At 31.4% G+C, this 25,623-nt stretch overlaps 2 protein-coding genes and 1 long non-coding RNA gene across 4 annotated transcripts in view; 1 reads left to right on the top strand and 2 right to left on the bottom strand.

The window, feature by feature from the left end:
- LOC122270104 (calcitonin gene-related peptide type 1 receptor-like) overlaps positions 1–25,623 on the top strand; it is a 264,250-nt gene that overhangs the window by 164,382 nt on the left and 74,245 nt on the right. The window lies entirely within an intron of this gene.
- LOC147810626 (uncharacterized) lies at positions 707–10,495 on the bottom strand. Its single transcript, XR_015432932.1, has 3 exons — positions 10,355–10,495; positions 3,322–3,436; positions 707–913 (listed from the first exon to the last, which is right to left on the bottom strand). It is a non-coding gene; the product is annotated as an uncharacterized LOC147810626 (long non-coding RNA).
- On the bottom strand, positions 21,574–25,618 carry LOC107439248 (U20-hexatoxin-Hi1a). Its single transcript, XM_016051771.4, has 3 exons — positions 25,367–25,618; positions 23,357–23,468; positions 21,574–21,791 (listed from the first exon to the last, which is right to left on the bottom strand). The coding sequence occupies exons 2-3, from the start codon at positions 23,454–23,456 to the stop codon at positions 21,631–21,633; spliced, it is 261 nt and encodes an 86-aa protein (XP_015907257.1). The 5' UTR covers positions 23,457–23,468; positions 25,367–25,618; the 3' UTR covers positions 21,574–21,630.

Below are 25,623 nucleotides of genomic sequence, written 5' to 3' on the forward strand. Positions count from 1 at the left end.
GAGTGTCCAAAGTCAGAGTTTACAAAATACTAATTTTAACTTAGCGATAGCCTATACCTAGGAGCGTCAAAAAATTTAAAGATACTGATAATTAGAGTACCAGATCACCGGAAAATAAAAAGTTAATATATTTGAATAGAGAATCACATGGAGGATTGAAATGAAATGCTTTAAATTTGAAAAAGAGTCGATAAGTTAATGAAAGTTTAAGCCAAAGATAGCAATGATTACCACTTGCAGTGGATGACATGTTAAAATAGCGATCTGTCACTCTAAGCCTAAATCAATGGAACATCGGAAATCTAAAACTTGAAAACGGAAAAAGGGGCCTCCCAGAGGCCGGAAAAGACTCACCAGGGATGCCTTGGGGTGTTACATGCAGTTTTTATTAAGAATTGGGTAGAACAAATAGATATTTAACGCTTTTATTAGCGATTTTTTGGAGCTCCGAATGGAGATGTTGCTTGTGTGGGAACTAGATCAGCTCTTCCGCTTTGCGGTGCTACAGTTTAACGAGGACCGATACCGCATACCCTCGATCCCTACGCAGACTGATCAAAGTGGTCGCCCACCCGCTTACCAACCGCAGCCATTGATGCTTAACTTCGGTGTTCAACTGAGAACCTTGTGTTTACGATTAGTTCACTGCAGGACTCTACCACCAGAAAGGACCACAAAAGTTACAATTGTATAAGAAAGACAAATATTTGTTTTAAAATTCAAAGTTTATTTCACAATGATTTTCATGCTGCGTACTATTAGCATTTTTGGTGTCCTTGTTTAGATTTTGTTTGCATAACGCCCTCTTTGTTGGCACACCAGCAGAACAGAATTCCATCCTTGTTTGGTCTGCACTGCTCTTTAGCATAATCACCATTTGGCGCGCATCTTGGCATGAAAGCGCTTTTGTCACCTGTCAATAAGAATTAGCAGTCAGATTTTTGGAAAAGCATTGATCCGGTTGAAAATATTAAAAAATCAAAAAAAAATCGATGTTTTGCTGTTAAAGCTACAGATTTTTAAAAGTAAAAATTATTCAAGTACAGTTCGCAAAGAAAAAAAAAATTAACACCGCGAATAATGTTTAATTTAATGATTGGATATTCAAGTATTCAAACTCAATCTTAATAGTCTTAGGGCCTAACCTTAAATATGTTAATTAACTGGAACTTAATCAGGGTTCCCGCGGTCCTTGAAAAATTTAAAAAGTGGTAGTAAATTTAGGGTGGAGCTACAATATATTTTTTTGTTTTAATATGCTTTTTCATCGTAAAGTGCTGAAATTTTCGTGAATATATATATTTTTTAGAAAACATCTTTTAGTGGTGGCTACACAGAAATAAAAATGTCAAAATTTCTTTTATTTTTATTACCACTTTTTAAAATTCTCAAGGACCGTGGGAACCCTGTTAATGGCCGAGATAGCCTGGTTATCAGGGCGCTGGACTCACGCTCGTTTGAACGGGAGTTCGAATCCAGCCGGCTGAAGAGTCCCCGTGCATAAAATGGTGACTGGTACAAGTAAAAACTGTCGAGTCACAAAGTCCTCCAAGTTTCCATAGCCAACCAATATCTCTGGGGGTACTGAATATGAGATGGATCGTTCTCTGGTTCAGGTGAATGTATGAATAGGTTCACCCTATAAACGGGTGTGCCGTATGGGTGTGGGAGAAGTCAAATTCTTGGCCATAGATGGTGCCAGTGGAAACAACCGCACCCCTTCTGCCTTAATGGCCAATTACAACAACAACTGGAACAAGTTATATTTTAAGTTACGAAATGAGGCACAAAAACTTACTTTATCATAATAAACATACCTTTTTTCGGTAAATTCGAATTAAGGGTGGTAACAGCAATCCTATAATTTAGGAGAGTAGTTGAAAGTTTGAACCCCTTAATGTTAATTTTTCTCTCACGTATATCGCATATGAATTGAAAACTTTTATTTATGGAAAGTATGTTTCGTGTTTGATTTCGTAACTTAAAACATCGTCTACACTAATTTTATTTTATTACCGTCGTTGAACAGCCGACTCAATTCTGTTTTTACGATTACCCATGGTCAACTCCTCTGCCTTGTCATTTTGAACACAACCCAGAAGACAAGGGAACTCCTGTGTCAAATATTGAGAGAAATTTACCTTCGTGGATAACTTTTTCATGGAACTAACCCGCATTTTCGTTACATGGAGAGAAAAACTACGAAAACCAACTGAGCCATCACAGCTCCGTCTATACTAATTAGTACATTTGAGGTTACCTCTAAGATTGAGTCTTAGAACGTGAAGATCCATTTGTCAGATACAAAGTTATTTAGGGTCCGTTATTTTTATATTCAATATCTTTAAAATCTTGATAACAAATATCAAATGCACCAAAATGACGTTACTTTCCAGTCCCTAATATTTTCACGTATTCAGAAAGATTCAATCTTTACATAAATGAAGGGTTGAATTCTGGATAAGTTTTATTTGAGTAAATTTGAATACATTAATTTTAAACAACGATGTTTGCACAATGAAAGAGAAAAAGAAGTGGATTGTTTTTACAAAAGAGTGAAAAACCTTTGAATACCAAAAATTATTGCTATTATAACATACGTGCAGAACTATTTCTTTTTGGTCTAGATATCTACGACTGATTTTACTACCAGATTCTTTTTTTATCCCTTAGTACTTCTACTTTTTTTTCTTTATACTTGATTTAACCTGATTCGGGTGAGGAGATTTCGAACCCGGAATAATTTTCTCATCCTAAGATTGGCTACAGAATTTTTTTTAAAAATGATATTTATAGTTTAGCACATTTCTGCTTGAATGCGCAAGAGTATATAGAACGTATACGTTTGCATGCATACATGTACACTTGTCTGCACCTTTAAAAATAATACCTAAGCCAAAAAAAAAAAAATACATGAGTGCATCGTATCATAAACTGAAATGATTGATCGCCTTCTTCCTACCACTCCTTACGTGGCAGATAAGTGAGGGCATTAAGTATTCACTCGAGAGAATTAGAAAGCAGTTATAAAAATGGAAAATTATTCGGACATTAAACGTTATTTCATGTGACGACAAAGCCTACGGAAAACAGTCAAAAGAAAATTTTCATTTAAGCAATATAACTCAAAATGATGCCTACATTATGCAACTTAAAAATTAAAACTACTTTCGAATTATAATTTTATTAGGCAGTAAATACATTCATATGTTACGTAATGATAGAGCCATTAAAAGGTTGACTTTGAAAAACTAGTTAATGTTTACAAAATTTCAAATATTTTGTTTATCTCAAAAAAAATATTTCTTTTCAATCTCTTACCTGACTTTCTAACCATTTGTCGTTGAACTGTGCATGCTGATGGCTGACCAGCAAAAGCGACGGCAAAGACGCTGAGAACAAGCAAAATGATAAAAGTCTTCATCTTCTCTTCCCTCTATCATGAAACAAAAGAAAGTAGTTAATAATTTGAAAGCAAATGATATTTTTTCTATATTACGAGGATCTTTTCCCTGCTCGCCAACTTCCACAATTGTTAAAATTCGCAATCGCAACGAACTATAGGGGGCGTTGTTGTATGTAAACATATGTATGACACTAATACCTGTGATTTCTATATGAACAATCATTCATTTACTCTAAAGACGTCTTTAATGTAGCTTGTAGCATCATTGCAGCGTTCCTTCTTTATCGTGGTTAATTTAATTTAAAAAGAAAAATGTTTAATATCCTTTCTTATGCAAACGAAAACAAAATGGTATCTCTTTTTTTTAGAGAAGGAACATCCAAAACACATCGAAAAAATATTTGCACATTAACAGAAAAAAATATGTATACTCTTATAAGAGTTAAAACCTAATCCCCGAGAAATAGTTTTACTAAATTTAATGATATAATATAAAAGGCCTATTTAAACTTTATATTCCATAGTTTTAAGAATCATATTACTTCAAAAATTAAAATGAACAAAAATTATACATAAGCCTCGTTATTGTATGAAATTTAATTTAGTAAAAAAAGTTTTTTGACAACAATTTTTATCAAAAAATTTCAAGTTTCAATAAAAATCATTATTTAGAAACTAAAAAACGTAAGATAAAGAATGCTTACGATACAAAGCAAGAAAGAAAAAACCAATTCTAAAAATTTCTTACATTAAAATAAACAACTTTCATGTTTTTTCTTTTTTGATTCATAATCGGACGCAGAAAACCATTCTGTAGAAAACTATCATCAAATAAGAAAAAAACTACTTAAAAGTAAAAAATTTTATTTTATAAAAATTAACACTTATCAGCTTTATAAGTCAGAAGAATTCCAAAATGATTTGTTCTTCGATTTTTGTTACCATTTTTTAGTGCTACGAAAATGTGTCTTTGGGATTTGCCAAAAATGGAACAAGATGCAATTTTATTTTTTCAGGAGCGAAATATTTTGCCCATTGTCCACCGAAATCCGATAAACTACTTTGATTTTAAATAAAGTGTTTCATTTTATGATTTGACACAAAAATTTTAGGTGTAGATAGGCGGCACTTAAAAACCGCCTAATCTGTAGCTGCTGTGGCATTAATATAAGTACCGAATTTTTATTCATACTTTTCTGAATCATATTACTTGAAACATTAGAATATGCAGGAAGTATACATAAACACATAATGTTATACCATTTATAATTTCAAAAAAAGTATTTTGACAACTATTTTTATCAAAAAGTTATAAACTATAAAACGGAAAATAAATAATTCTTTGGATAAAAAACGATTTTAAGAATTCTTTACATTGAGATAAAAACTTTCATACTGTTTCTTTTCTTATTATTCTTATCGTTCTTAATCAGACGTAAAAAACCATTCTGTAGAGAACTATCATCAAATAAGAAAAAAAATTTTACTTGCTAATTTTTTATTATAAAAATCATAACACTTACCTTCTTTATAAATCCGCAGAGTTCCAAATGAAATGTTCTTCGTTTGAAAGTTTTATTTTCAAATAATATGTACATAGATTATCCCTTTATTACTTTTTGATAACATACCACACATCAAAATTTTATAATTGTAAGATCTCGATATGAATTTGAATATGTAGCTAAGAAACAGAACAGCTGAATTCTAGTTGAAATTATCTATTCTTTCAAAACTAAAAATTACTTACCAAGAAAACGATAAAAAATTTATTAATCATCAGCACAAATGACACTATTTCAAGTAATTTGGTTGATTCTTTATTGTTGTTTTCCGAATTATATAGATACAGAAATATATACTGTTTTATAACAAAGAAGAATATTCTATAACTGTTGCAGTTCTTGACGTTCTGAATTCACATTTATTTATTGGAATGACGAAAGCAATGTTGACTTCATTTTAATTTGTAATGAATTGAAGACAGAAAAAATTATTTTACCGTAATATACACATCTGTAACAGCAAAAGGATCATCAAATTTTAAGTTATGTTGTTGGTAATAGAAAGGTAAAAATTATGCAGAAATTGTTCTTCAAATGCTTGGCGTGTTCTGTTCAATGTTTGGTGTTCTGGTTAGTTTTTCAAGTTCTTCAGCTTTTCCTTAGGGAAATTGTGATTTTTATTTGCTGCTAAGAAAATGGCGTCCGTCATGGCCAATGATTTTGGTGGAACTAAATGAAAACGTGATAAATTAATGTCTGATATTTACAGGCTCCCGCTAGATGGCGTACTCAAGCGTTGCGATCGCGAATTATTTTCTCTTTGTTTCCTGATGATGTTACTTCAAAATTAAAAAGTATTCAATTGCATGCGAGTGACGTCACGTATGTGTGTTGAAACTGATTGGTTGCCATTTCTTTATACCATGATTCAGCAGCCATTCAGGATCGTCACTCAGGCTTGACGTCACTTTAAAAATTGATTCAGCATTATAATATTCGCGATCGCAACGCTCGAGTACGCCGTCTAGCGGGAGCCTGTAAATATCAGACATTAATTTATCACGTTTTCATTTAGTTCCATCAAAGTCATTGACAGAATCAGACGCCATTTTTTAGCAGCAAATAAGAAACAAAATTTCCTAAAGGAAAAGGCCGAAGAACTTGAAAAAAATCTCCAGAATATCAGTAAATCTTTCAGGAACAGAACACGCCAAACATTTGAAGAAAAATTCCTCAATAATTTTTAATTTCTATTATCAACAAACTTGCAACTGATGACTTCCGATTTCGGATACTGTTACAGATGTGTGTATTAAGGTAAAATGCATTTCTTCTGTCTTCAATTCATTACGAATTAAAGTGAAGTCAACATTGCTTTCGTCATTCCAGTGAATAAATATGAATTCAGAACATACAGAATTGTAATAGTTATAGCATATTCTTCTTCGTTATAGAATAGTATATATTTCTGTATCCATATAATTCGGAAAACAACAATAAAAAATTATCCAAGTTACTTGAAATAGTGCCATTTGTGCTGATTCTTAATTAATTTAAATCGTTTTCTTGGTAAGTATTTTTTAGTTTTGAAAGAATAAGTTCAACTAGAATTCAGCTATTCTGTTTTTAGCTACATATTCAAATTCATATCAATTATAAAATTTTGCTGTGTAGTATGTTATCTAAAAGTAATGAAGGGATAAACTATGTATCTATTATTTGAGAATAAAGTTTTCAAACAAGGAACTTATCATTTTGGAATTCTCCGGGAATTATAAATCAGGTAAGTACAATGATTTTTACAATAAAAAATTTGCTTGTAAATATTTTTTTTTCATTTGATGATGGTTCTCTACAGAATGGTTTTTTACGTCTGATTAAGAACTATAAGAATAATAAAAAAAAGAAACAAAAAGAAAGTTTTTATTTCAATGTAAAGAATTCTTAAAATCGTTTTTTTATCCTAAGAATTCTTTATTTTCCGCTTTTTAGTTTATAATTTTTTGATAAAAATTGTTCTCAAAATACTTTTTTAGAAAAATTAAATGGTATAACATTATGTGTTTATGTATACTTCTTGTATATTCCAATGTTTGAAGTAATATTATTAACGCCACCGCCGCTACAGATTTGGCGGTTTTTAAGTGCCGCTAATCTACACTTAAAATTTTTGCGACAATTCATAAAATAAAACACTTTATTTAAAATCAAAATAGTCAATCGGATTTCGGTGGAAAATGAGCTGATATAGAATTTAGCATAGATTCAAAACAATCATATCGCCATATGAACTCTGATAAATAAGATTCCAAATGAAATAACATTTCCAAAACGTACGTTTACCAAGATAAAGTTTCATGTTGTGGGAATTGGTACATTTTCGTTTTTTCGGTAAAATACTTCCCTCCTGAAAAAATAAAATTTCATCTTGTTTTGTTTTTGGCAAATCTCAAAGACGAATTTTCGTAGCACTAAAAATGGCGACAAAAAAGAATTGTTTTTTTGTTTTTGTTTCGTCAGCATTCTTTATTTTACGTTTCTTAGTTTCTAAATAATGATTTTTATTGAAACTTGAAATTTTTCGATAAAAATTGTTGTCTAAAAACTTTGTTTACAAAATTAAATTTCATAAAATTATGAGGCTTATGTATACTTTTTGTTCATTTTAATTTTTGAAGTAATATGATTCTTAAAGCTATAGAATGTAAAGTTTAAATGGGCCTTTCATGTTATATCATTAAATTTAGTAATACTATTTCTCGGGCATTAGGTTTTAACTCTTATAAGAATATACATATTTTTTTCTGTTAATGTACAAATATTTTTCCGATGTGTTTTGGATATTCTTTCTCTAATAAAAAGAGATACCATTTTGTTTTCGGTTGTACAAGAAAGAATATCAAGCATTTTTCTTTTTTAAATTTAATAAGCCACATTAAAGAAGGAACGTTGCAATGCTACACGCTACATTAACGACGTCTCCAGAGTAACTGAATGACGGTTCATATAGAAATCGCAGGTATGCGTCTCATACAACAACGCCCCCTATAGTTCGTTGCGATCGCGAATACCTAGCCTAAAAACTGTTCCTTTAACACACAACCAGTTTAACTGATTTGTTGACAGTCTAGTTGCTTATGGACAACCAGCAAATTGCGGCTGCCTTCTTCATCTCGAGTTGCAAGTGTTTGTTTTTAAAGCAAAGTTTAAAAGTTAATTATTGTCCCGCATTTTTATATGTTTTGAATTTATAACTTAAAATTTTTTTATGGAATTTTAGTTTACATAATTTTTTGTTGTGAATCGATAAGAAATGAATGGTAAAAAAGAGAAAAAAGGAAAAAAAGGAGAAAAAAAATATCAAAAATAGAATAGAACGGATGGAATAAAGAAGTATGAAGAGTGCTATTTTCAAAATTATATGAAAACGTTAAATGAGTAAACGATTGATAAACAATTTAAACTTATCCGAAATTTTGTGAGATTTTTAGAGCTGATAGATTGAACGATACGATTACATTATTGCAAAATAATGAATTTTTCACATTATTCTGAAATTCTTCAGATTTCTCTCAGATGTAGTTGACTAAAAGAATGCATGAATCATTCGTCAAAAAAAATCATTTGAAGTGATCTGAAATTAGTGAGGTTTTTTTTTAGAAACAGTAGATTGAAAGACTGCAAAAAATGAATCATTCGGAAGTTTTTTCAGATCATGTTTATTAAATAATTGCAAAAAATTAGATTGATCAAAAATTTATAATTTCTTTTATTCATACAGTTGGTACAAGAATACGATTGCGTAATAGCAAAAAACAATTTTCACGGATCCGAAATTCTTACGATTTTATAGGATCTAGTTGATTGTGTAGTAAAAAAATTGTACTGTAAATATACTGTATAACAAACAAAAAAATGATTTGCACTAATCCGAAATGTATGAGAATTCTTTTTATATCGATTTAATTGAAAGATACGATTGTGCATTGAAAAAATAAGCTACATTGATTCAAAATTCGTAAGCAGTTTCTTAGATTCAGTTGAATGAAAGAAATAATTACTTCATTTCAATAAATTAATCATTCATTTCAGAATAAATATTTAACAGATAAGCAGATTTTTTTAAAAAAGCAACGATTAAATATTTAAGGAATTTAAAAATGGGCTATCAACTGTTTTTTTTTTTTTTGTAAAAAATGAGACTATTAGTAAATATGTAAAATATTTAATAAATAAATGAAAAAAATGAAGAAATGATTGAAATTAGAAGAAAACGGGAGAAAATAAAGAACCGATTGGAATTTTAAAAAAAATTGAGAAGAATTGAAGAAATGATTAAAATTATAGAAGATATGAAAAAAAAAGGGATGAAATTTTTAAAAAAATGGGTAGGAATGTTGAAACGATTGACATTGAAGAAAATGGGAAAGAATTGAAGAAATGATTAAAATTAAGGAAAATATGAAAGAAGGGAAAAAAACAGTTGAAATTTAAAAAGAATGTAAAAATGTAGAAACGATTTAAATTAAAGAAAATGGAAAAAAAGAGGAAACGATTAAAATAAAAGATAAAGGAATGATTGAAATTAAAGAAAATGAAAAAAAAAAAGAAGCAACGATTTAAATGGAAAAAAAATGTAGAAACGATTGAAATTAAAGAAAATGGGGAAACAATAAATAACGATTAAAATAAAAAAAAATGGGGGGGGGAAATGAAAAAACGATTGAAATTAAAGAAAATTTTAAAAAAATGAGGGAAAAAACAATTCAAATTAAAAAAATTGAGAAAAAAATGGGAAAATGATTAAAATTATAAAAAATGGAAAAAAAGTTAAAAAAATTGAAATTTACGAAAATAGAAAAATTGAAGAAAAGATAGAAATTAACGACTAATAATATTTAATGGATAAAATTATGATAAGTCATATTTGTTCTTACATGAAAAAGATTCTATTTATTATTTCCAGATAAGAACTTTACAAGTTTACGGACTTTTCGATGAATAACAACACATTGCACACAAATATCATATTACTTTCATGTAAACCGTGTTATTTAAGAAAAAAAAAATTCTTCTAAAAATATTCCCCAGAAAATACTCCCTCTCCTTACTTGTGAGGAAAGACCGTAAATTTTAGAAAATAAACAGATTTATATTTTAAAAAAATCAACTCGGAAAAAGAATAGAAAAATAACACAAATTTCGATGAGAATTTATCTATTATTATTTTATTTAAAAGATTAGAAATGTGAAATAAAAACTTGTTTTAAAAAACTTTAATCTTAACAAAAAAATACTCTCTAATATCTAAAAATAAGCAACAAGAAGAGAGCTTAAAGTAAAAATATTAAATTCAGTAAATTAGATATTAGAACAATAAATACGTTCAAGATATGTCAGATAAGCAAAATATTGTTAAAAGAATATTTCGTTTCAAACCTACCTTTGATAGATGAACAGAATAATTCTGGCAAACAAATCTAGTGGTGAACAATATCTTCTCGACTTGTGATTTTATACCATTTCTTACACTTCTAAAACAAACATTAATTCATTTCCTAATCCTTTTACCTGTTACAATCGTAGCAGAAAAAAACAACTGTTCAGCAGTTAAATTATTAAACCACTCTTAAAGTCTGATAATTTATTTTTCTAGACGCACTGAATGTTTATCCATATGTCTTTGACGGCATTTGGGATTAAAAGTAATTTGTATTATGAGATCTGACATCTTTCATAAAATTTATACGGCAGAATATGATGTTATTGTATTTGCACACATACACAAAATACAACACTTTTACGCTTGTTTTATTTAAGAAATGTCTGATAGTTTATTTTATTTATTTTAGTTTATTTTCTCAGCAAATTCCATAAGTTGAAAAATCCATTACTGCATTTGTAAACTAACAGTTTAATAACCGTCGTTGAACAGCCGTCCCAATTTTGAATTTGCGACTACAAAAGCTCAACTCTGTAGCCTCGTCATTTTGAACCCAATCTAGAAGGCAAGGGAACTGCTGGATCGATTATTGAGGGAAATCCTCGGACCTTTTGATGATCTAAACCGCATTTGAGTATCATGAAGAGGAAAACCACGAAAACCTCTGTCGGTTAGCCTGACGACAAGGGAACTGTAACCCATGATCGGTCTACCATAGAGGATAATTTTCATCAGCACTGTGGATAATTTTCATCATTTATATATTTTATTATGTGGATATATTATTATGTGGATAATTTTCATTTCATAGAGGATAATTTTCATCAGCATGCGAGCCGGCTACGGAATTCATATCGATCTGCCATTTGCTGGAATTGGAACTCAGGTCACCACATTGGGAGGCATCCCCTGATCCCCCATGGCAGAAACTAACAGTTCAGTCACCGCACGTGGCCAGCTGACAGCGTAGCGGGTTTACAACGTTGAAGTGGCCTCTACGTAAATCACTGGCCCCAAGACATCAGTGGTCCAAAAGACTCTGGCACATCGGCACCAGCGGCCACTTAGAAGCTATGTGTACGATCCCGTGCACCTAGTACCCGATCCTTCAACCCAACAGACCCACAGACCACTATGTTCCTTGTCTAGGCTTGCTGTAAGTTAAGGGGGTAGGTTACACAATTATAAATTAAGATCAAAATTAAAGTAAATTAAAGTTATACTTAAAATTATAATTAGAATAGAATGAAATTAAAATTAAAACTAAGTTAGAATTTATGTGTATACTATGATAATATAATTTTAAAAAAATTACTTCTAAAGTTACACTTCGTAGAAATTACTAGCTATGTTACTGCAGTTAACTTAAAACTGACCCTTAAGTTTGTGGTGAAAATTGAAGAGTTAAGATGAAGCAGTCATTGGAAGAAAGAAATCATCTAAAAAACCTGGAATTCTTAAAAAAACGAAACCTGGTTTTGTTTTCACCCACCCACAATATTCGCGACAGGTTCCATAAAAATGAGCATGACGCCTCTAGCATTGTAATTGTGTCATTACACTTTGTGCTATGTTTCACTCAATTCGTACTTGGAGATTTGGCGCCTCCGACACGAAAAAAAAGGATCGCTAGCATTCAATATGCTTTCATTAAAAATATGAAAAATTACAAAAATTTAGAGGTTCTGTGAGATGGGTTGATTTGTTGACAGCACTTTGGAGTGTTGGCCTTTTTGTGCACATGATGGTACATTCCCTTTCGACCCGACACAACACATTCCCTTTTGAACACATCCCTCTTATTGGCGCACCTCCTTCTGGAAGAATCAGCGTTTGTTTGTTAGGTCTTCCAACTGATACTTGGAGATTTAGAGGTGTTCACTAAATAATTAAAAAAGTTTATTAGATCTCTTGTTTAACAATAACTGCGTATCCCAAAGATTGCGTTCCCAGAAAGAAAAAGACTAGATAATTATGACTACTAAGTTTAGTTGAGTGTTGCATCTGTTCCGCTTGTTTTGTTGATTAATCGCCGTTGTTCTCTTTTGGATCTGAAAAAAGGGAAGAAACTGATTAATGAATGACTGGACTACTGTCGGGGTTTAAACATAAAAAGCTAACATCATTAAGGACAAATACATCACAATAAGTAATAATTAGCCACATCAAACATTTTTTTAAATAAATATAACATCATTGGTCCCACGGCACATCACGGCCCCGTCCCCTGGTGACAAGTGAGATAGATCAGAGGTGGGGCGTGATCAGTCAAGTTAGCTCCGCAATGGCGAGCCAGTACAGATTGTGAGGTGTACATTGTTTGTGTTGTTTATGTCTAGACTATCCATAAGGGTGAGAACATAAAATGGCATAGAGCATTGGGATAAATACAGTACAAAGCAAACACATTAGAATAAATAATATCACAGGCCTGCGATGAAAAAAATACAAGGGACTGATAGCTGAACTTTATGCATTTTTTGGTGCTGAAATGAAAAACAACATTGAAAAATTTCCATCACGTCACGTTTTCATGAAAAATTCAATTTTACTGGAATTTTTATGAACATTTACCATAAAATTTTAGTTTTTGAATTTCTTCTCTTCTTTCTGACTAACATTTTACTTTGGTTAAATCTGCAAAAGTACCCCTTTATGACATCTTCCTGTCACCGCCCCTCTCTCTGTCAGAATATCTCTCTACCAATAGTGACGAAGGAATTCTTTTTTTTTTTTGGTTGCTGACTTCTATTATATATTATTATGAATATTAGCAAGCGTAATCGGGAGTCTTTTTTCGGAAGCATTTTTAACGTCTGCTTTTCTCTGCGCTTTTAGTGAAACATGGCGGTGAAGATCATGCTGTTAAAAATGTGTTACAAACTATGTAATGCATTTTTATCTCGTGTAGTTTGCCATGAAACTTGGAGACCAGGACAAATCATGGGCTCCTCATAAAGTCTGTGTGCAGCTTCTCAATAATCTACGCTTATGACTCCGAGGAAAGAAGACTACTTCACGATTTGGAATTCCTATGACATGGAGGGAGCCTAAAAACCAATTGATGATTGTTATTTTTGTTCTTGCCATGTTCTTGGGTATAATTGGCAAAATCAAAAAGAATATCTTATCCTGATAACATTCCATCGGCAATACCTCATGGATCTGATGAGCCTTTGCCTTCAGTTATTTCTTCAGACTCGGAACAACCAGAACTTTAATACTCCGATATCGAATATAAGCCATTTGTAGCCGGTTCACCTTAGTCCTTCTCTCAGGTTGAACTTGATGATCTGACTAGAGATCTGGGCCTTTCGAAAGTGGCAGCTGAATGGTTAGGCTTTAGACTGAAAGAAAAAGACTTAATGCCCAAAGGAACATCTTTTTATTGGTACAGGAATCGAGAAAAAGAATTTGTTAAGTACTTTGATGAAGAGGTGAATTTGGTCTATTGTTCTGATGTTAATGGATTGATGAACAAATTTATTGCCATCTGCGATAAAGATGAGTGAAGGCTGTTCACAGTTTAAAAAGAAGCCTCAGAGCTGTCCTTCTTCATCATGGGAATCAGTACGCATCTTTCGCAGTTGAACACTCGGTATATGTAAAAGAATTCTATGAAAACATGGCTCTCGTCCTGGACAAAATAAAATATATCAATCGCAGTTAGACCATTTGCTGTAATTTGAAAGTTATCTTCATGCTTATTGGTCAACAAGGTAGATTTATAAAGTTCCTATGTTTCATTTGTGAGTGGGACAGCGGTGACAAGACTCAACATTGGGTCAAAAAAGAATGGCAGGAAAGGCAAAATCTTGACCCAGTCCAAAAAAATATTGTTGCTACATATAAAATTAGGTATAATAAAGCAGTTTTTCAAGACTGCTCCAAATGATGGTTATTGTTTCAAACACTTTGTACAAAAAGTTTCCAGGTCAGGTTTATTCCAAGCCAAGTTGAAAGAGAGTATCTTTGTTGGTCCAGATATCAGCAAACTAATGAAGAATAAAGATTTTGGGATTAACATGACATTAACGAAAAAGAAGCTTGGATTATCTTCAAAGATGTCGTCGGAATATTTCTGGGTCACTACAAGGATCCTGACTATAAAGCAATTGTAATCAAAATGGTGGACAAATTTAAAACTTTGGGTTGATCCATGAGTGTCAAAATGCATTTCCCCTTTACTATCCTGTGAGCTTTGCCCCCGAAAATTTAGGAGCAGTCTGCAAAGAACATAGTGAAAGGTTTCATCAAGATATCAGGGATATGGAGCATAAATATAAAGGAAGATTTGACAAGAACATGCTCACCGACTACTGTTGGATGTTTACGCGAGATATGCCTGAGATTAAGCGTAAAATAAGATAATAAAAAATAAGTTTCACAGGAAAACGAGTATGCACTGAAATAGAATTTTTTTGCTTTGTTTTTTGTTTCAAACTTTCACTTACACATATACAATATTTGCTATATCTTGGACAATCGAAAATTTTGCGTAAGTTACCTTAATAAAAATATAATGGTATGTTGGTGATTTTCTTCTAGAAACTGATGTAAAAAGTTTAAACTAAAGGAACTTATTGTTTTTCTCTCAACCAGAGGTGATTTGTGTGATCTGGCAACAGTATTTTTCATTCATTTTAACCTATAAAAAATTAGCCGATCACTCAAAAATTAATTTCCTTTCACAAGATTCAATTTTTCGTAGATCAAAATGAATAAAAACGACAGTTACCAGATAGTACATGCAAAATTGTTTGACAGAATACCTTTTCAAATACGATTTTAGTAAAAATATCGATATCAATTTTACAAAAATTCCTGACGTGATAGGGGAAAATGAAGGTCGTTTTCGAAATCAGCACATCCAATAACATATAAATCAACAATTACTTCTCTTGTATTTTGCAGAAACTTTAATTTCGCGGGCTTGTGTATTTAGCCCATCACAGCATATAGTTTTTATATATATTTATGACCCCAAAAGCCCCACCCGAAGTGATCGGCCTACCTAAAAGCTGGCGCCTCCCTTTTGAGCAAGATAAAAAAGCCTTTCAAAACAATCAATCTAGTTTTAAAACAAATTTTGTCGTAATTTGTTTTATTATTGACATTATGAATAAAATATTTATGAAGAATTTTATTTAATGAATAAGTATGAAGCTGCGAAAATGTGTCGCAATTTAAATAACTATAGTGAATTGCATTTTCAGCCTTCATAAAATTCTGAGTTTACAAGCTTTTGAGTGTACAAACTGGAGCCACACCTGTAAAATTTTGAGAACAAGAGACTCCTTACAAATCAGTCCCCTCTAAAAATAGGGGGGAAAAAGGAAGAAAATATGCTTCCACGCAAAATTCTCATTCAATTCCTGGTCACAATGATGAATTATAAAACAAAAACAAAAAAAAACATGCGTATAATTGTGACATAATGTGGTCTGTTAACTAATGTGGTCTGTAAATTATGAGTTAACAAACTCTTGATTGTACAACCCGGAGACCCGCCTGCAAAATATTTTCACCGGAGGGCTTTTAGAATCTCCTCCCCTCTAAAAATGGAAGGGAAAAAACGGATAAATACTTCTATTCAAAATGATATTTCAACTTCGCAATGATGAATTATGAAACATAAACATAATTAATCATGAGGTATGATAATGTGCATTAAATTTTGGTTTAGCAAGATTTTGGTTGAACAAACCGGAGTCCCATCTACAAAATGTTTGAAACCAGGGGAATGTTAAAAGTCAACCCTCAACCTAAAACCGAAAGAAAGTGGGGGGGGAGGAAAATATACTTCAATTTCGCAATGATGAATTACGAAACAAAAGCATACTTACTAGTGCGTCAATAATATTTATTTCTATTAAACATTTTCATGGCGATTTTGAATTCCTATTTTATATTTTAATATTAATCAGAAAAAAATTTGCATATATTATAAAATTTATTCAGCTTTATCAACATTAACTGAAGAAAAGTCGATAGGTTTAAACCCCTTGTAAAAAAAAAATTACATCATTCACAACCAATTTTGCGAAACAAATCGAATACCCTAATGCATTTTTTTTAAAGAAATTAATTTTAAAATTAACATATTTTATTCTCTTTAATCAAATTTAGTTATAATCGGTAAAAATCGAAGCAATACAGTATTTTATAGTTCTTCCTTCCTTTTCTTTACTATTCAAATCTTTCATCACTTGTTCGTTTTGGCCAATGTCAAAGGTAATTAACGCCTTTTCAAAGAGGAAAGGGGTTGTCACAGTGTTTCTCAGAAATCAGGACCCCCTAGGAAATGGCTTAATTGATCAGATCAAATTGAAGAGACCTTTAGGTCAAACTTGAATGTCAAAATGTTTTACAACTATTATTGAATTTTCTCACTCCCAGGTTAGAGGAGGGGAGCAGTTATTTTGAATATAGTTTATATAGAATATGTTGCGAGTCTCACCATTCTATTGGTTCCACATTTTTATTCTCTTTTCTAGACTTATAGATGTATTGTCAAAGATTATGAATCCTGTGCAGCTAAAAATTGTATTTCAGTTGAAAGCAGTTTCACCTAAGCAAACTTAAGAAATGTGTTTCGTAAATGGCTGCAACATCTCGAAATCAGTATGAACAACATCAACTGATTTTTGTTGATTTCAAATTGATTATGTAACGAAAAGTAATTACATAAATGCTTATATCTCATAACACCCATTACAACATATGCATGTCAATATTTTTGGCCGATATGTAAGACTATTGGTTTTATTGTCTATACTTTTTTTTTACACAAAATTGTTTTCGCGTATCAGTTCTAAAAAAGTTGAAATGCCCTTCTCAGTGAAAAATATTTATAACAAACTTTTTTGCTTCGGGGAATTTAAATATTGATTGAGCCAAAACCAAAACGTGTTTAAACGACGTTTGTAGCTGTTTCGACAGACTAGGGTAGAAAAAAAATATGAGAATTTTTTGGAAACAGAACAAACTACTTTCCTGCTATGTATTTTATTGATAACTAACTGAATACCCGGTCTTCGAAAGGGGTGAACAAAGGAAAGTAAAGATAGATAGATACTTAATTTACATCGCGGATAATTTACAGAGCTGTTCAATGGACTATTGGCGACGGTCTGGGAAACATCCTCGAGGATGACCCGAAGACCATCGCAATTTTGAGGCATCTTGAGGATGCCATCGCAATTTTGATCCTCTGCAGAGGTGATGGCACATCTGCTTCGATAGCCCGACGACCTCCTCGAAGTCGAGCAGTTTACGGTACAGTTTAATGAGGAACGAAACCGCGCACCCTCGATCCCTATGCAGACTGATCCAAGTGGTCACCCATCCCCTTACTGACCTCAACTAGTGATACTTGACTTCGGAGTTCTACTGGGAACCGTGTCTTCAAAACATTCCATTGCGGACTTCACGTTAAAGAATGTGTATGAATGAGTATGGAAAGAAATTAATGACTCCACTAGTTTGAAAGATAAGTTGCTAAATTAATACGGAAAGAAATTTTTCTTTCCACATCTATTTTTGAATTTATGAGTTTTAAACAGTCAGTAGACATGCTAGTCGAAATATATTTTGCCATGAGCTGTACAGAAAAGTAAACTTCTAGATTTTGGTCAATGTGACCACGCGAAAAAAGAGATCCAATGAAAGAACATGTTGTTCAGCATTCTTAAGCTTAACATGCACCTCCAAAATTTTACGTGGTGTTTTGGCAAGAAACCCGCAAGACTTTTAAGAGCTCAAAAAGTTTATCATCCTCGAAGAAACTGCGTAGTTAGCTGCACGTGCTAACAATAATCCTTTTGTGCCAGAGGTATTTAAAGACAGTAATGGCAGTATGCGCCAGTTTGACTTCCACCATTCAAAGCCTAACTGCGAAGGTTAAAAAGTTCGAAACAGACTCAGCTAGACGAGGAAACGTATGTCACATACTTGGTAGAATGAAATGATTTCTTAAGAAATGAATCTTTCGATATTCTTAAACATTCAAAATTTTTAAAATGACCCATAACATTCACTGATCTCTCCTATTACAAAAACCCAGAAATATATTGAATTATATAAAACCTTGTGAATGTGTGCATTATAATTTCTTCCAGATATTTAATATTATTTTACTGGAACTTTTTCGTGATTTGCCGTACAACTCTGTATATAATTAAAATAAAGCAATTTCGGTTTCAGTATAAAATGTTCATAAAGAAGTTAAAAACAACTTTAAAAATACAATTAAGACTTATAAAAGGTTCATGTGTTCAAATACTAAAATCTTTGAAAATTATAAATAATTTATAAATAGATTCAAATTTTATTTATTTTTAAAGGAGATGAAAACGAAAACAATCTTTGCTTTTTTGGGCAGAAATCAACTAAAAACAAATCTGTTTCCTAGAAACATTATTTTCTATTAACTGTTAGGGAAAAAAACACCTTTGCGAACCGAGTTAACTCAAAAACGACGAATGAATCCGGTTTTTATTTCATTTTTCTTATTCTCTCTGATTAGTTGCTGGGCTATTCCACGGTAACTTACGTTACATTCACATAAACTTTATTGCACTGAGAACTTAAAAGCAAACGAATAATACTAATACACACATTGAAATAAAGTGATTTCTAAAAATTACAATCAGAACCAAAAGGAATCGAATTAAAATAATTAATATTTTTCAATTTAAACAGTGTAAAAACCTAAAATTAGTGTGGTATAAATTAAATATAATTTTCTATATGGGTAACTTACGTTACAGTAACTTACGTTACGAAATTCACTTTGTATCAAACTTTTATTTCAATAATGTACAAATGCAAATCAAGATATTTAAACAGTATAATGCAAGGGAGAAAAAGTGCACATGAAGTAAATTCAGAAACATTTGATTCACACATAACTGTAAACTTATAAAGTTTCCTGTTATTAACTAGCGCAGGGGACTCAATTCTTTTCACCATGTTTTCCTTCTGGTAGAATATTTCATCTCTTTTTTTCTGGCCATTTACAATAGATTCCTTCAGCAGCCATTACATTGACTTTAAATTCTTGCTCTTCAACAGACATTACCACACCGGGATGTAACATGTCCTCGCATCTAATCATATATCACCCCCCAGCTTTTATCTTGGATTCATCATTTTCTTTTTCAAAATCTTTCACTAAAAAAACCCTTCTGGTATGCCTTCTTGTACTTTTAAATGGTAGATTATCTTAATGTTTTTAATCTGTGGAGCTTTTGAGAACAGACTAGACACTCCACTCATCTGCTCTAGATACTCGCACTCATCTGTTTTTTTTCTAAACATGAAATACATTTCGAAAGACGGAACATTACGAATTTTGCTGAAGGCTTCCTTAGTCAATCAACTTTTCATGATACTTACAAAGATAAACATTTCTTGGAAGTTTGCTACTAAGCAAGGCATGCTTTGGACGGAGCTCAAAGAATTTAGTTTTTCCAATTTTGTATTCTGGATTTTCTTCCATAAACATTTGGTGCATTTCTCGAACTGAATGAAGAAGATGCCGTGCTTGTACTTTCTTTTTGCTACCATTAACATCTCTAATTATAACTGCATCCTTAACTCCTGGTGCTTGTCGAGAGATTTCGTCCAATTTTGAAAACATATGAATGCCAACACCCAAATTAATAACTTAATGCAAAGATTTTCATTAAAATTAATATCTTAAGGCAGTGATAATTTATTTAAACTTTGGTATTGTAACTGGATACATCTTATTTAGTTTATATGCCAATTTTCAAGAGAAATAGAATCATTTCACATTGGTAACTTACATTGCATGCATGTCAGTAACTTACGTTACACATATTGAATAGTGCACAAAACAATAAATAAGTAATATTTGAAAAGAAAACTATTGCTGCTTATTCAGTGTTAGCCTCTAAGAAAGAAAAAGTATTATTCTTACTTTTGTATCACTTGTTCTTTTTTACAAATAAAAACGTTTCCTAGTTTTTGGTAACTTACGTTACATGCATTAATGTTTAGTTGAAATTTATATAATTAAGTGAATTTAACAACAAAAACTTATTTTAACACCGCACAATATTTCTATTAAGGGTAAAAAGCAATATTTATTCTTTGGAACATTTTGAAATGAAAATAATGTTAATTTACTGATTTTCAAAATCTGACCATGTTCTTCACCCAAATCAGAACAAGCAAATGCCTATGCTCAATGGGTTACCAACACTAAAAAACTAAATTCTCAAAAGAAATTATTATAAATTATCAAACTTCAATCCCTTCTAATTCAAAAAACATCCAAAATAATAACGTTATTCTTATTTGAATTTCCCAATGCTTTTCCCCTTTTTCATGGAATTGCCCTGCTAACAAAGAAGTATTTCTCTGTTGGCGATTTCGCAGTTAGAGTATTAACTTTCTCCCTCCTTCTATGGTGGCAGTTCTTGACATCTTTTTGGGACGACGCCAAATATATATATAACTTCCTAGCACCCCACTTTTCGATCCAGATTTTACAAAATTTTTGTCTACCCCGTAATTTGAGGGGTAGTTCAAAATATTCGTAAATATACGTAAATATTCAAAATATACGTAATTTGAGTAAAAATATCTTCAAAAAATATATGTTTATTCAGAGAAAGTGAGTTTTTGTGTCAGATTTCGTAGTTTAAATAATAGTTAGCACTAATTAATTAGTATATTAGAAGTCCCCAAAGAAACCAGTAAAATAACATTTAGTGCATGAAAATCTGATCATTAGAATGAAAGATATTCAGGGTGATATCGCTCTTTTTAAGTATAAAAAGAACATATGAGTTATATATATATATATATATATATATATATATATATATATATATATATATATATATATATATATATATATATATATATATATATATATATATATATATATATATATATATATATATATATACATCCTTTGAAAGCACTTAATGACGAAAAATATATGAACATCGTCATAAACTGAATCCCAGTTCTTCCTACGTGGCTGAGAAGTAATGACATTTAGTAGTCACTCGAGAGAATTTTGAAAAAACCTGATTACGATTATGTTATCGAATTGTATAAAAACAGTAGCTTGTAGAGAGAATCCGATTGCAGATTAGAAATCAGGGATGTGATAGTATCTAAAATAAGCGAAAAACAAAAAAAATAAATTGTTCACCAATATAATTCAAGAAAGACAAAGATTTGTTTTAAAAAATCAATGTTTATTTCGATGATTTCTTTCTAGTTAAGCAAGACATCTAATGGCAGTCGCTTCGGTGTCCTTGCTTGGGTGGACCTTGAGGTTCTCCTGCTTTGTTCACACAGAAACAGAACAATGTTCCGCCCTCGCTTTTCCTGCACTGCTCTGCTTTATAATCACCATTGGGATAGCAATTAGGAACATAGGCATTGGGATCCTCTACAAATATATAAATGTCTCATTAGGATATTTTTGGTATAAACATGAATAGAATATGTTAAAAAAAAACATGCGTTCTTTCAGTTATGGGAAATACTCAAAATGTAGTAGCATTACACAAAGCTGAAATTAAATGCTCTAACGACAATGGGATACTTGCAAGTGACGTAGAGTGGGTATAACTATCCTGATGGGTTGTTGAAATGTGGCATTTGCTTACGTTAGCAACTGTTCTTTCCATTCTATTTCGAGTTAGCCAAGTCCGTCAAGTATCAATTCTGTTTAGTGGCTCATTCTATATTCCCACACAAAGATTCTTTCATAATAATTTCAATTATTTCACTATATATTTCTTACTTGAAACAAAGACGGGCATGAAGTGTAGAACATAAAAAACTGATTAACATCGAAGTTGCCAGGTAACAAAATATATCACGGTTACAATAAAATACATTAAAAAATAATAAATCTAAGTTAAGGACGACGACGAGAAAGAATTATATTTCAGGAAATTCAATGTGCGATACGGAGCCGTATTTAATCAACTTTACATTAATTAACATTCTGACTTATGTGGAGAAACTTAGCTCAACTTTAACATGCTATTTTTCTTATAAATGATCAACTGGAGATGACGTCGTATATCACACGTGTGGGTATTCTGATCATCTTCTTCTTGAAGTGCAAGTACCCAATTTATTTTAAACCCTAACTAAGATTAAAATTATTAGGATAAATTTATAATTATGTCTAGTGATCCGAATTAATGCAAATTATTGTAAAAGTTTTCTATTACATACTTTAAAAAAAGTTTTTTTTTAATGAATGGGCCAATCTGAGTTAAAATATACTAAACTTGAAAGATATCTCGAAAAATTGGAAGCTAACTCCATCAGACGCAAGTGTGGAAGTGTGTTTTTAGATAGTTAATCAGACGCGTATTAAGCTCTATTTGTCTTTAGAAAAATAAATTGCACATTTAAATAATTCGTTACGAGAATTTTAAGAGATTAATATAATGAAATATGCATAAATTTCCACAAGTGTTAGTTTCAATAATTACTTAGTGGAAAATTTTTGTTGCGTTTATACAATCACCTGATTTTACCTAACTCAGGAGCGAAAATTTTATATCTAGAACAAGTTTTGTTGCGAAAGTTTAAAATTTTTTTAAAAGAAAATTTTTATTTTAAGACTCGTTTATTTTTGTCTCAATGTGCAAGTTTATAAAGAGCGTAGGGGTTTATATGCATACCTATACACTTGTTTCTCCCGTTGAAAATAACACTTTGGACAAAAAAAACATATGACTTTAACGTATCGCATCGTAAATTAAATGTATTATTGCCTTCTTCCTACCACTCCTTATGTAGCAGAGAAGTGGCGACATTTAGATGTCACTCGAGTGAATTTTAAAAACATCCTGTTTTGAATATATTATTGAATTGCATAAAAACTGTTAGTGAGAAATCGATCGTGGATTTGAAATCAGCGACTCGAAAACCTCTTGCAACAGAAGAAGAAATTTTTTTTTATTTATCTCAAGAAAAATTGCAAACACTTACTTGACTGCTGTGCCTCTTTTCGCTGTTTATTGCATGCTGGATGATCAGCTAAAGCAACAGCAATGACGCTGAGAACAAGTAGAACAATGTAAACCTTCATTTTCTCTTCTGTCTGTTAAGAAAAAATATTAGTTAATCATTCGTTTGTAAATAGTAACGACAGTGATTGTTCTAAAAATTTCCTTTTAAAAATGTAATATAAAAACACTGCTCCGAATGACCAAGGCTTCATTTATTTATTTTTTTAAGATAGGCCTGTTTCCCTGCTGTCTAAATTCAAATTAGCGTTACGGTTGCATGGTAATGCTATTTACACGTCGCAGCACATGCGCGAAATTTATTGCTGGTTCAAGAAATAAGAAATAAAGGTTAAAAAATACGATTATTGCAACGGTTAATCACGAAGAAAGGTCTCAAAATACTTATAACTAGAAATGCCAGCTAGAAGTAGCAAAGTTTGCGATTATGAGCATAATTCTTGGTCTAGTTAATTTGATTTTCAGGGTTTTTAGCCATCGCTATTCATGAATAACTCAAAACGCTCCATTGTTACTGCTAGTTTTAGTTTGTAATACTCTAAAATTTTTAAAAACTTTTGCAGAAGGCTGAGCAGTTGACATTCCTGCTCATTAGTTTATAACTGTGGCGGAATATACTTGACGAGCATCTTGATATGCGTATTTGAAAACAATAGACATAGCTCGAAATACGTTGGTTTATACAACGCCTCCTGTTACTGGAAGCCTCCACGCGGTTTTTTGTAGGTAGTTCGATCAGACCACTATGAAGTTGAACCAATTAATTAGTGAAAGAACCATTTAATAAGAAATCTAATAAAAATTAGAAAGTGGTAGCAAATATATGTCGAAAATTTTTTTTAATTTTTGAATATAACTGATTTGTTTCATTTACTTGTCAACCACTACAGATTCAATTCTCAAATATATATCATAAAATTTTCTCAAGTACTTTTAAAATAGAACTTGGGTTCATGCGCACAAGTGGTTCGTTTTTTGAATAATCTGCGCAGACTACTTATAAGAAACCGCGTGGAGCCTGTCTGATGTAGGAGGTGATGGTTTGTATGAATGTTTAGAGCTATTCTCACTTAATCCAAACTATCCATCACGCTTCTGCAAATGTTTACAAATTACACGTAAAAAAAGCTGCATGCGATTTCATATGCAATCAACGCTGCTTAACTGTAACTCGAGCATCACATAATTATAGTGAAGAGTAAAAACCCTGTAAATCAAAATTACTAAACCAAAAATCATATGTTAAGAGACTTCAATTCGAAAATATTTATTCACTGTGTGAGGCAAGTCGGCATGTCTGCGTTAAGATCATTTGTTTTTTGCCTAAAGAGTAATTTTCAAAGGAGCTATCATATGTATATGTACGTATATAAACCTATACAAGTTCTTTATGAACATTCGGTCAAAAAAAAAAATAAACTAAAAATGCTATTTTGAAGGAAAAAAATCTACAGCTTTGGGAGCAAAACTAATTTCCGAAATCACCACACTCGTATGCATTAAAATCAAGTATTTGTATAAATGCAGCAAACAAATTGTTCCCCAAAGTAATTGGAAGTGTATTTTTTTATTAAATATGTATTTGAAAATATAAATTAGCAATGATTTGGTATGCACATTTTTTTAGTTTTTTTATATTGAAAATAAAGAAGATGCGTTTTATGGTGGTACAGTTTCACTTACGTTCATTATTTTCAAACTATACAGTGTGTATCCATGTTATTTAGCCTGTGTTTCCGGCTATGTTTATTGTCTTAAACTTGCTTTGTGAGCTGTATCCACCATTTTAAATTATTCCCACTATCTTAAAACGTGCATTTTGAATCACAAAAGATAGTCAAAATTTCGAGGACAAAAGGTAAGGTTTTAGAAACTTCAGTGCTTGGTGTCTTCTATATTTTTCAGATAAGCAAAAAATAATTAAAAGAATACAAAAAATTAAAAAGAAAATATTAATTCATGTAACGCTTACCTCTGGAAGTCGATCTCTATGGTTCAGGCAACTCTAATCAAAGTGGTGAAGAACATCTTCTCGACTTCCCATTTTATACCATTCTGTCCGCTCTCAAAACAAACATTAATTCATATCCTTATTATTCATTGATCCAAATATAAGAACAAAAACAGCAGTTAATATAAATGACTGTTAAACTCTGATCATTTATTATTCTGGATAAATCCAATGTTTATTCATATGCATTTGATGACTATCCGAAATACAAGTAATTT

This window comes from Parasteatoda tepidariorum, chromosome 4, assembly GCF_982258835.1.
Source record: "Parasteatoda tepidariorum strain Cologne lab strain chromosome 4, Ptep-v5.0, whole genome shotgun sequence".
NCBI classification, from domain to species: Eukaryota; Metazoa; Arthropoda; class Arachnida; order Araneae; family Theridiidae; genus Parasteatoda; species Parasteatoda tepidariorum.